The sequence below is a fragment of the Anomalospiza imberbis genome, chromosome 10, assembly GCF_031753505.1.
Source record: "Anomalospiza imberbis isolate Cuckoo-Finch-1a 21T00152 chromosome 10, ASM3175350v1, whole genome shotgun sequence".
Classification (NCBI taxonomy): Eukaryota; Metazoa; Chordata; class Aves; order Passeriformes; family Viduidae; genus Anomalospiza; species Anomalospiza imberbis.
The window spans coordinates 8409217-8422613 of NC_089690.1; the positions used below are offsets into that span (position 1 = coordinate 8409217).

The window sequence follows — 13397 nt, forward strand, 5'->3', positions numbered from 1 at the left end:
GTTCTCTCCTGAAACTGAAGCAGCCTTAAGACATGCTACTGTTTCTGGGAAGCTCTTTAGTCACCTCGGTCTTTCTGAACATGAGGCCAACCTATCACATAAATATTTTGCCTTGAGACAAACTAGTGTTCTGGATCCCAAGTCATAGCAGTTTCTTACAATCTTTATTTCTGATAATATCACTGCAAACCAGATTAGAATGTGGGCTTTAAACAAGTCTGTGATACTTGCAATATTCTACATCTTGGAAAGTGCACCAGGTACATCTGCACATTTTTCATGGATTTCTCTGAGAGCTTACTTTCTACTTTTTATAGATACAAACTTTGCAGCACTAGCAAAACACTTTTAAACAGCTGTATTAAACAGTTTCCAGTGAAACAGCTGCACAGAATAGGTCATATAGAATAGGGTAAAATTAATAACCACAATCTATGAACAAAAAAGTAAACAAGTAGCTTTATTAAGCTGTTAAACTAAAAAATATAAATTGCTATTATCTCTACTTTCCCACATTCCACCCTCCTACATGGAATCTCTGAGGTCTAATAGAATGAGCTTATTTCCCTTGTCTTCACTATTTGCATCTTTCTCTTCAGATACTATTTTTATACTTGGCATGAATTCAATATTTTTGACCTTTGTCACTTCACCACGTTTGGTAAAAACTCGTCAACAGTTCAAAAGCTTTACAGGGGTACAAAGATAAAGACGCAGATAACATGATCAAAGCTCAATTTTTTTACAGAAGTAGGTTAATGGGGAAACTTCAACCTACCATTTCATATAAGCTTGACATCCCAAGTTAATTTAGCAAACCCATTTCTGCAGTTTTATATTGCCATATTTTATTGTGAATGCAGTGATTGATGCCCCTCCCAGGCCTGTATATTATTTTGGGTGAGGAAATCTGGTGTGCTGTGGTCAATGGAAAGACCACTTTCCACTTGCTGAGCACCAGAAATCCCAAAGTAGGACAGAGACACAGAATCCGTGATTCAAAAAGAGTTCCTGAAATGCATGAATGCTCTAAAACAAAGGCAAGAATTTTACGTTGCAGAGGAATTTGATTTGATTTAAGCCTTTGCATAGGAGTAGCAAAGGGCCTATTTGATATGGTACCTCAAAAGTTAGCTTCCTAAAATATCCCTTTTTTGTGTCCTTGATGTCCATAGACACATATCAGAAACATTTCAATTGTCTGTCCAGCTGTGACATATTAGATTATTTGTGGCTTTGTAGCATAAAGCAGATTCTGTGACTTGTGATGCTTAGCCACTGGCCTCGGACAAGTGCCAACTCGGGTTATTCCATTCTGCTGACCTAAATTCCTCTCACACAGTCAGCTGGATGCAGTATCATCCTTTGCTTCCTGTCCCAAATTGTAACACAGCTTCTCCTCACACACACAGGTATCTTATACTGCTCCTCAACTCTGGTGGTTAAGCCAAGAGTGATAGGAATTGACATACCAAGGTTAACAGATAGGAATTTTACGTCCAGAGATGTCAATCCTAAACTAAATTCAGTCAGTGACTTTACTTTTGATTTCCATCCAGCTGTTTAAATTCCTTTTTGTTTCTTTTTTTTTTTTTTTTTTTTTTTTCATAAAATGAGAGACTGGGGAAATATGAGTGTGTAAAATCAGATGAAAGCTGACACTAATGTATGGAGTTATTTCTTGGATATAACATTTGTGCAACGTAGTGCTTTCTGCAAATTCACCTCAGTGCCTCTCCTACCAGGGACACTGACAGTCAGCTCATCTGGGTCCAGTTAACACTCGAAGGGGAGGAACTCTTACAACTTCATTGAGAACTATGGGGAGCCTCTAACAAAACCCCATCTCCCATGTGCTGTGTAATTCTTTATTGGCAAGAGAGAAGCCAAGCTACTGACCTTCTGAGACAGTTCACATTGGTTCTGGCAGCTCCATCCTGTCATAAAATCATTTTAAGAAAAATATCTGCAGAAAATGGGGCACTAAGTGGAGGTGCTTGTGTGTGCAGCTGTGCCCAGAATGTTGCCCACACATAGCAAAGCTGGCATCAGACTTCTGGGGGCCAACTGCCAAGTGTGGGTGGGTAGTGAGAGCACAAAAGCCTATTCCTGTGGGATTTGCAGGCTGGAAGAGCTGTACATGTTCCCACAGGCAAACAATCCTGCAGTCAGCACCACCCTGCAAAGCTCTTCCCTCCCCACCACAGAAGAGCTGCCACTTGCCCACCTACCCAAAGGACACACTTTTTCCAAAATTGATGAGTGTTTCCCCAACACCTCCCAACAAACAAGTTCAATGAAAGTAGGGTAAATTAAAAAAAGACTCTTGACGCAGTTTTGGTAACAAGATTGGGTAGTGTTGCTGCTAAATCTCAGATAGTAAGCAGAAAGCCTGCTAGCATTCACAAACTACTCCTCCTGTCCTAGGCACCTGTGGTGGCCCCGTTACCTCATCCACACCAGGACAGTCAGGAATAATCCCAGGGAGGCTGAGGGAGCACAGGGCTACTTAAGAGCTCTAATTTGATCCTCTGTTGTTTTATACTTTGTGGAGATGTGTTATCATACAGGTTGGTACTAGAAAAGTACCAAGTTAAGAAAGCTACTACGGAGCAGGAAAATACCTTCAAAGCTTTGATTTTGACCCAGGTGAGGTAGGTACAGTATATATGAAGTCTGTAGCAGGATAAGAAGCTTTTTTTTGCTAGCACATGAACTGTGTAACACAACATAAGTCACCTAATGAGGGACCAAAGCTTTTGCCCAAGACAGATAAGTTGAGCCCCAGGCAATTAATTATGTGACACTCTTATTGACACATTAAAAATAAAATGGTGTGTCATTACTTCACACAGACCAAAATGATCCTATAAAGGTTTTAATGAAAATGTAAAGGTCTTTTTTTAACATTCCCATAAAGTTCTTGTTCAGCATTTCACAAATTTTGTGAATAAATTTCTTCCCTCCTGCTCTTGGGTGACCTGGGAGCTGTGCTCCCAGCCAAGAGCTGGCTACATTCTAGAGAGTTTGAATCCCACCAGTCCAAGTGGCAGTATGAGAGTGAGAGTTGTAAAAATAGTAATCACTATAGATGGCCAAGGATCCCCTCCGTTTGCTAAGGCTGCAAGCCCTTTCACTTGTTTGAGCTGTAAAGATTCCCAATGAACGTACAAGAGACCCCTGCAACTTCCCAGGAATTATATTTCCAATAAACTACTGCTGATTCAGCTAAGGCACCCATGTTACAACTTGTGATTCATAAATATGGTGCATCATCATGGGTTTGGAAGAAACATTTTTCCTTCAGCCAATAGCAAATATTTTAATGTTCCTTTTTTCCAGTTTTGCATAACTGTTTTTGCCACTTACATGATTCAATAAAAAATGAACCCTGTCTACAAAAAGGCAGGCAGACCCCAAAGGTAGGGTCTGATTTGTAGGTTTCAAATGGCTGGGGAAATGGTGGAATTATCCTTCCCTGATGGAAGCTGATCAGCTAGGCTCCTGCCTCAGAGTAGAATAGAGAAAACACCACCATCCATGATCTTCACTCCTCTCCTGAGGACTGGCCTGCTGGTTGACCTCCAGGAAACCAATAAGACTCTCTAGCATCAGCCTCATGACCCAGAAACCTCCCTTGAATTTAGCAGAGAACAGGGGAAAGGCTCATCAACATTTCTAGTGTCCAGAATGACTTCCTATTAGACAATAGTATATTACACAGTAGATAACATAATACTATGTTACCTCTAACAAATCCCTTCTGATTTCAAGGAGAGTCCTTAACATGGATGGTGGGGCCTGCATTGAGTTTAACAAGAAAACAGGAAGACATACCAATCTTTTTGGCTCTCCTGAAATACTTAATTAAAAAAAAAAGGAATATGCATCATATTGAATTCCAAATCTTCATTAAAAAAATGTGAATTCATGTGACTTCATGTCAATCTGAACTTGCACAATTGCAAAGCAATTCATGCTGGCATTACTGGGTCAAAGAGCCTGCTGCTGCAAGCTCTCCTGGCAATCATACTCTCTCCCACAAGCTCCTGCTGAGGTTATCCTGGAAAAGATTTTGGAGAGATGGGGCCTGGTCCTAAATAGTTTATTGACTTTGAATCTGCTTTTGTGCTATTTCTTTAGGCAAGATACTGATTGCATGTGCTCTATTAAACTTAGTTCATCTGCCACAGCTAATATCAAACCAAAGAAAAATGTTGGTCTAAAACCTTACTTATATATTCTCTAAAAGACAAATTTTGGTCACATGCAATTTCATATACAGATTGAACAAAGCCAGTGACAAAGGCATTTCAGGAACCTGTACAACATCTTTGGCATTCACAGCACACAATCCATTGCAAACACTGACAGCTATAAAATTTGCTCCTATGCAATACAACAAAAAATGTTCTGTTCTCTTTATGTGATGCAACACAGCTGCAATCTGCTTTAACTCAACTGTAGGTAACAAAAAAGGGTCACAAAGGCTTTTCTCAGCTGATATTTTAATCACCAGCATCTCCTACTGTCTTGCTAGTTTCAGGTTCCTCAGTTCCTGGCCATGCAGTCCCCAGTGCCAGCAGGTGGGTATCCAGCTGAGATGTCAGTGCAAAGTATAGGGCCTCACCTTTATTCACTGGCATTTGAATGTTAGAAACAGTAAAATCAAGCCTGACAGAGAAAAAAGCTTTTGAGATCCTGTCCCTGTCCTAGCACCTTCCAGAAATCCTGAAACAGCAAAGGCCATGAAAAGATTCTCCGAGAATGGGCTGCTATTCCAGTATCACAAGCAAATGCACAGCACATTAGCGCTGCCGTTTCTCCAGCATCCTCCCACACCCCCTTTTCTCCACCACCTCCCTGCAAGAACTGTGCTCGGGTATTTTACACAGATCACTTCACAGGTAGGGCACGCTGCTCTTACTGTTCTTGCTTTTCAGAGAAAACATGCTTGAAAAACAAACCAACAATAAAAGGCTGTGTAATTGCCCAAAGCCGGGGATTCACAGTCTGCTGATGGCTCCAATTTCACACACAGGTGTGATATTGTCACACAAAGGCAGCAGCACCTCCTGGGGGAACAGGGCCCCCATATCCACACAAATGTAATAAGAAGAAAAATAAAGATGCCTTACCCACATGGGTGATAACCGTAGTCAGTCGCTGGGTGAGCTCCTGATGTGACATCTCTTCTTCTTTTAGCCAAAAAAGCATTTCACACAGGGAACTACACAGCATCCAAAAAAAGATGCACCTAGAGTGGGAGGCTGCACACTCACTGCCTCACTTGCACACAAAGCAAGGACCACTCCCACGGCACGGCCCTTCCAGCTCTCACATCTTCTCTCGGCTGCTCATCTCTTCCAATTCGCTGCCATTTATGCATGGACCTTAAAAATCTCCTTCCAGGCGGGGACTTTACCCCCTTTGACAGAAGGAAGGGAGCAGGAGGGGGGAAATATAAAATGGGGGGAAAGCAGACGAGTTGATTGCTTATGGCTTTTTTCCTCCCTTCTCCCGCGGATGAGGCAAAGGATAAAAAGACGAACCAGCAAGCAGATACCTTCCTCCAGGGACACTTTTGGATGGTGATGCTGCGAGTCAGGGAAAAATCCTGGAGGTAGGAATGGCATCGGGAGGAGTGGAGCTGGCAGGAGAGCTCCAACAGCCGCAGCTGCTCTGCGACGCTCCCTTCACCAGCGTGCCTGGGAGCGGAGAACAACACGCACACAGCCTCCGATGCTCCCCCTCGGCCCCTGGGGCCCGAGTGCCTTGCAGGCTGTCGTTGAGGAGAACCCCACAATGCCTCCAGAGACCCTCCTCCCACCCCCTGTTAGAAGCCCCTGCCTGCGGGGCCGCTTCCGTGGCGGGGGAGGGGGGCACCGGGCGTTCTACGTGTGTTGTGGCCAGAGGCTTTGCTGCTCCACCTGCACGGACAGGATCCCTGGGATCCCGGCTGAGCCCACAGGACCCTCTCCAGCTGCACGAGTGCAAGCAGGGTGAATTAATCAGCCGTGGGTGCTGGGCAGGGCTCACCCTGCTCGTGGGCAGGTGGCCTTCAGTGGCCAGAGCAGGTCTGTGGGGAGCAGCTGCCCCCGGGCGCCTGCGACACAGCTGAGCCTTGCCCGGATGCCATGGGGCAACGGGAAAGCTTCATCAACCCTGCCGGCCACAGATCCCAGCTGCGATCCGAGAACAGGGAGAGCAAGGCAGGCAAGGAAGCGAGAAAGGGCAGAGCAAGCCAGGGACTTGTATGTCTCCATTCCATCCCTCTTGGCACCTCATACTTGGAAGCCTACCTGAAGCTCCACACAAGGTAATTCCAGAAACATGGAAAACTTACTGCACAGCTAAAATGGAAGAAATAAAAGAGAAGGGTGCAGCTGCCTGTAAGATCTGCTCTATTCCCACAGAATTATTTCAGCTCTAAATCCAGAACCCTACCCATCCATAGAGTTTTGCTTAAGTCCACTTTTCCAAGCACACCAAAGAACCCGACAACATGTATGCCCAAAGCTGGAGCTGTAAAACATCCCTGTGGGCTTGTCCGATCTTACAGCACACTTAGTGAGGCTGTCCTGCTGTTGCAAAAAGATTTACCTCTGTGAAGAGAAAATCCTATAATCAGCTGGCTGACCTGAAAGCCGGTCTGAGTACCTGTGCTGTTGTCCTCATTTTTGGATGACTGACCAACTATGCCAAGAGGTTCCTTGCATACTTCTGTTCAGTTAGTTTAACAGCAATTCTGTCTGAAAGCATGAGGAGGATGACTTCAGAGCCACCCACCAGGCAACATTTGGGATTAAAGCAAAAGCCCTTTTTTTCTGAGATCCAATTTTACTGCCTATCTAGGCAGTAAAGGTCGAACTACAAAGACCTTGACTAATGTTAAAAGGATTCCCCGAACCAGGGAAGAGATGCCATCACTGGGGGAAAAAAGTATGTGGGAAACTGACTGATCGAGCTATATTTTTTGGGGGATTTGAAAGGTCTGGGATGCTTTGTTTTTTTCTTGAAGGGTCACAGATTGCAGGTAGGAACATGGCACTAGAAAAGTCATCATGTTTCCAGACAATTACATGATTTTTAATTTTTTTTTTCTGCAGGCCCAGACACTGCATAAGCCCATTCATAAAGTAAATGCACTGAAAAGCAGAGTAAAGGATTTGCTCTCACTACTCCTACAGCAAGGCTGTTCAAGAGCATCAAGGATAACTAAGAGCCTCTGTCTAATTTCTAGCTAGATTAATTCTCAGCTATTTTAAGACCATATGCTCTTATACAACATTGTTATTCAGCATCAGTAACTGCAGATTTGTGAATATTTGCTATTTTAAGATCCCTTTTCTCTTATTATTTGTTCTTGCTATGTTAATCTGCTTTCCAGCACACCTTCAACAGTTTTTGAACTTGTCAGTCAATTGCAATCCGGTTCAGGAGAGAGGAATTCTCACAGGTTCACTGAAATTCAGCCAGGTGCACAATGTCTGAAAGGGGGAAGGATGCAGTAGGGACTCGTTAATTAATCCTGGCTGCTCCCTGCCCAGCTTAAACTGTGGGGGGTTTACATGGGATCAGTCCAAGGCTAAATGGGATTCAGTCCAAGTTACGGTGCTGTCCCTGCCTTATGATGTGAGTGATAACAAACAAAAAGGGGGAATTTTGGTGGGAAGGTTTGGGCAGCAGGACACAGCCATGGGATAACAAACTCCATTAGTTTTACCAGTTACAGGATAATTTCTTTACACTGCCAAGATTCAGTGGTGCCTGCATTAGAAAAAGGCCACTGTTTGTTCATTGTGTATATTGCCATTACAAATTCCCAAATGGAAGAGCCACTGGATGGAAGTCAAAAATATTGCAAAAGCATGGGTGATCCACAAACTCAAGGTAAGAAAGGGAAAAAATAGAAGCCTAGACTATAGGGATCTCTTGGAGACACAGAGCAATGAAAGCCCTGTCACTTGAGGAATGGTTGAAAGTTGCTGAAGTAACTTAGTCTATCAATGAGGTGGTAACAATTTCCAGTGTTGGGAATTTTTTTTTGTGAAATTGAGCCAGTACTTTTACAATAAATACTGACTTCCCCTCTGAAAGATAAAAGCCCTTGCTGATAAACATGTGGTAGAGGTACAGAGGATGATGATTTACATTCCATGCAGGGATCTCACTGAAAATAGAATCAGGGGCTATGAAAACACCATGGTTCCACTGCTAAGATGATGGCCAACAGGCAAAACAATTTGACTTTTCCATAGAATGACAGCCTGATAAATCACTAGCTCTTTATTAGATCCTGGATCAAACATCTGAGGCCAAAGCATTGTAAGCAATTCTAGTAAGCAGTAAATTGCACACTGCTAACAAAAAGTGTTTATAAGACTCTGTGGCCTGACCCGTATAAGGGGAAACTCAAAGGGGAAAAAATATCTTTTCTTCTTTTTCATCTTATATAGCTATATATCTTCCTTCTGTCACTAAAAACACTTAGTCAACTAAGCCTGAAGGGCCATTGAGAATTGAAATGAGATCCATCCCTGAAATTAGCCTATCTTCTTCACTGTCTTGATTATTTCCATTTTCTCAATCCTACATAACCTTTACAAATTCACCCATCTTTTAGTTTTTAATTAAAATCTCCTTCCAGAACAAGATCACAACCTTCTGGTGTACAGAGTGCATCTGAAGACATTTCCATAGCAGAAAAATAGCCAGGCTGATGGAATAGCAGAGAAGTTTAGAATCCCTTTACCAAGTTTCTTCCTTTGAAATCCGTGGTACTATTTTGATATCAGATCCCTTCCCCCTTTGTCTCTAGACTGAGTGATCCCTGTATCAAAGGCTGCAACTCTGTAACTTGCTGGGAAGAACTAGAACACTTTTGGCACAATTGGGAAAGGTAATTACACTGCCACCACTTCTGACTGGCTATGGCAGTACCTCAGAACCACAGCATATGTCCATTAGTAGAAGAAACTGTTAAGTGAGTCAGATACTTCTTTGATTCACAGGAAAAGAAGGCATCCAGAGTGCTTCTTCCTTTCTGGAACATCAGTCACATAGTAAAGGAAAATAGCACTTCATATTTTAAGTTTTCTTATTTTTATTCTATTTGGAACACTTCAGCCAACAGTGCTTTTGCTTGGCTTTTAAGAGAGTCACAGTGCTGGTGCTTCTCTGCTGTTCTCAACTTTCTGCTGGCCTCTTGGTCAGCTCCTGTGACAAATCTGGGCTTCTCTGCCAAAACTTGCAGGAACACTTTTCTCCACACACAGCTCCCCTGACAATGCCTGAGGCTCTACTCTCACACTTAGCCTCTCACCTAAGCTCTGCAAAGCCTGACCTGCTTTGCCTCAGATGCTGTTTCAGTTACTTGAAAAGGAGCACATCTCCTTGTAAAATCTATTCTGAACAAAAACAGGCCACTGAAGACACAACAATAGTTTTAGCACAATTCTCTACTCCTCCTCCTCTCTTCTTTCCCAATCATAAACTCTTTGTCAACACCATTTACATCAATCATTCACTTTCTGTGCTCCAGAACAAGTGTCCTGACACACGCTGGGGCAGTGGCTCATCTGTGAGCAGGACCATTAATATACCCTCAGGAAAGAGTGCATGAAACAGGCCACTTAAAGAGATTATCCCTCTCCAGTATTTCCCTGACAGATTGCAGTGATCTCTGGTTCAGGGACTTTTTGAACTTAAATCTGCATATGACTGATAATATTTAATACTCTATTTCTTCAAGAATCTGTCTAGCTATTTTTTAAATCAACTTATAATTTTGATGGCCATAAAGTTTGATAGTAACAAGACTTGCAATTTAAATATGCATTGTGTGGAAAAATCTACTTCTTTTGGTTTTAAATCTGAATCTTGATGGTTCAGTTTCAGGCCTCTGATTCCTGTGTCTTGAGAAGGAATGGATACTTTCCTGTTTGCAGTATCCACCTTAGCCATGGCTTTTATGCAGTGATCATATCCCACAGTTACCTGAGCTGAGCTGAGACAAATGCTGTCCTAGTTATTATATCTAAGGGGGGAAAAAAAAGAAGCCCATTGATACCTTCAACATTCTTGCCATGTTGCTTTGAACCTTCTCTTGTTCATGCAGCTTGGACAGTGAAAACCTCCAGTGCCAGTCTGCTCTGTGTTGCTTACATAATTCTGGCAGATGTCTTCCAATGCTAAGAGTTAGGAGAAAACTGTTTGCTGTTAAATCTTTACAAAAATCTATATGTCTATTTTTACTGCATTCATTTCTTTCAACTCTTTCCTCTTTTAAAGCAAAGCCTGAATTTTAGACAAAGCTGTTGAACAGAAGTGATTCTGTAATTTTTAGGCCCAGCTTACTTTTATGAACTCTGTGTAGTTTATTTTAAGGAAGCCACTTGTCCTCTTTCAGCATCATAAAAATCCCTAAATTGATCTCGCAGGAAGCTTTCATGTCAACTGACTGGAGGTCTAGATTGATGGAGGCATGGGGAGGTCTCCAGGGCAGCAGGCAGAGTAACTTATAAAGGCAAATGTCCTCCCCCTAATTAATTCTCCTGCCCTACTACTGTCACTAGCCCCTGACACATTGGTTTTCTGTCAGATGAGCTCTTGAACCCTCATTCTGTGGCTGTACATCTGCAAATGCCTCAATAAGTCCGGTGTCCTGGTTTCAGCTGGGATAGACTTGGTTTTCTTTTTGGATTCAGTGTGAGAATAATGCTGATGGGAAACGGATGCTTACCCAAAGTCAATGACTTTACATTGTCCAATGTTCTGCTTAGTGAGGAGGGGCACAAAAAACTGGGAGGGAGCATGGCTGGGACAGGCGACCTGAACAGGCCAAAGGGATATTCCATGCCACAGAATGTTTTGCTCAGTGTATAAACAGGGGGAGTTGGCCAGGAGGGGTTGATCACTGCTCAGGGATGGGCTGGGCAACAGTCATCACTTGGGAATGAAACACTTGTCTGGAGTTTTATTTCTCACTCTCTCCTTTACATTACAATTATTATTGCTATTTTTCTTGTTATCTTCAGTATTATTATTCTATTTTATTTAGTTTCATTTATTAAACTGTTCTTATATCAACCCACAAGTTTGGTTTTTTTTTTCTGATTCTCCTCCTCATCCCACAAGAGGGACAGAAGTATGTGAGGACTGCATGGATTTAGTTACTGGCTGAGGTTAAACCACAGCAACTGGGAAGGGTCCCCATTTAGGTCAGCTCAAGAAGCACAGACTAGGCTGGTGTAAAAAACAATCTTTCCATGGAAAATGCCAGACAGAAGCAAATGAGAGGACATGGTAACTGAGTTTGATCTGTTGGACCTTAAGATGGTGAGTGAATGCAATTCAACAGAATAGAGGAAGCATAATTTTCACTCCTTATATATACGAGGGAGAGAGAGGAAAAAAAAAAAAACAGGGAGGAAGAGAGTGAAGCTTGGGCTTCATTATTCCTTTCTGGAATTTAAAATTTTTCTTAAGGTAATGAAACTAAAAGTTGTGTTATGAAGTTCAGTTAATGTAGAAGAAGGTAAATTCCACTGCTGAATTGAATCTCAGGCTCATCCAGAGTTGACAAAATGTGAAATGCAAGGTACATTTGAGGTGGCCCCATTAAGGAGAGTGGATTGAATAGAGATCAACAAATAGAACAAAGCTTCAAAGAGACAGCAAAGCTTTATACAATTGCAGAAAGAAACTGATTTCAGAAATCATTTGTTACCACGACTTGGAAGTACCAAATATAATCACAGTAGGAAAAAAAAAATCATTGCATTTTCATCTAGAACAAAACAACTTCAGTAATTATATGTGTGGGCACTTCTTGCTAAGACTACAATCTGGATTTCATTCTTCAGTAGAAGAATGCCAGATGAAAGGAAACAACTTATTTAAAATTGCCCAGACACGAATTGCAGGTTTGACTCACTGACAGATTTATGTATTTTTAGCTGACATTTTTTCCTACATCTCTCTTTCCAAAGGCTGTTCTTCTGTTGCCATAGAGACCATTTCCAGTCTCTTTTCACTTCCACAGGGTCTATTCTGGGGGATCACTACTGCAGCTTCCCAGGCCACTCTGTCTGTGTCTCGTGCCCAGGAGTAGTGTGAAAAATGCATATTTTATGATTGGCTTTTCGCAATTGAATTCATTGAATTGAATACTATATGTGTTATGTTATATTGATTAGAAGTGCTGCATTAACATTTTAATAGTATGGTAAATATAGTTTTGTAGTTAAAATAGAACCTATGTATGTGGGGCTTTTTTTATTAGCTCAAGCAAGAGATGAGATAATCAAGAAACTCTTCGCACAGAGATGGCAGTGATGGGGGCCCATAAAGAATTACTGCCTCTTTATCGGAAAAGACAAACATTCTTCCTCCTTCTCTCCGAGTTTATGGAACCACCAGGATTAAGGGGAAGAAGTTGACAAAAACCAGAAAAGTTCTTAATTTGCAAGGAATTTATGCATCATGTATGGGATATATGAATATGCAACAGGCTGTTGCTTTTAAAGGTTATTCCTTTGTTCACAAAGCATGCTTATCGGGCTTAAGTGCCCGAGAGCATCCGGACGTCCGTAATTCTTTGGTTTTTTATTGTCTTGTAATTGTCCTAACTCTAAATTTTTATTACTCTAATTGTATTACTATTTTTATAACTATTTTTTTATTATTAAACTGTTAAAATTTTAAAAACCAAGTGAGTGGTGTTTTTCACAAGTAGGCAAGGGAAAACAGTGCAGCGGAACATCTGCAGCCACACAGTACAGTTCTGCTGGTAGCAGAAATACTTCCATGGTTTTTCCCACAAAGCTGGTGTGCAATTGGAAGGATAAGCTACAGCCACCCAGCACATGGAAACGTGGGCGTTCATCACGACTGCCATATCTACCAGGATGTTTTCTCGTCATTTAAAGGGACCTGTCACATCGGTCACACTCCTGAATTTACTTTTTCCCTGGCTTAGCTGTGATGGATGTCATTAGAAATGATGGGAAAACACGAAGGATTGACTTTCGCTTCACCCCATCCCCAATAACCCTGAGCCTGCGCACCTGGGGGAGCTGTTCGCACGGCAGCAGCGAGGGCCGGAGCAGGTTTGAGCACCGACGCCCATAAAGGCCCAAATGTCTGTCCCGGGACAGCCCCGGCCAGCCCCGGGCTCCCCTGGGTTTAATGCCCCGCGCGCTCCCGCCGCCACGCCCCGCGCGCTCCCGCCGCCACGCCCCGCGCGCTCCCGCCGCCACGCCCCGCGCGCTCCCGTGACGCCCGGGCCCGCCCCCTCCCCGGCGCCGCCGCACTCTGTGATTGGCTGTCGGCGGGCGGAAGCGGCCCGTGCGCGGGCGGGCTGGCGGGAAGGGCCGGCGGGGCCTGCGCGGGGC

At 43.0% G+C, this 13397-nt stretch overlaps 1 protein-coding gene across 2 annotated transcripts in view; it reads right to left on the bottom strand.

Annotated features, from left to right (window-relative positions):
• Positions 1 to 5796, bottom strand: part of MCF2L2 (MCF.2 cell line derived transforming sequence-like 2) — a 156303-nt gene extending 150507 nt beyond the window's left edge. Inside the window, exon 1 of one of the 2 annotated variants that reach the window (XM_068200403.1) lies at positions 5567 to 5796. In XM_068200403.1, the coding sequence (XP_068056504.1) occupies positions 5567 to 5636 (70 nt within the window). In that variant the 5' untranslated portion in view covers positions 5637 to 5796. Of the gene's footprint in view, positions 1 to 5138 lie in introns of both variants that reach the window. The other variant, XM_068200402.1, reaches the window with a different exon arrangement.
• Between the last annotated feature and the right edge of the window lie 7601 nt (positions 5797 to 13397).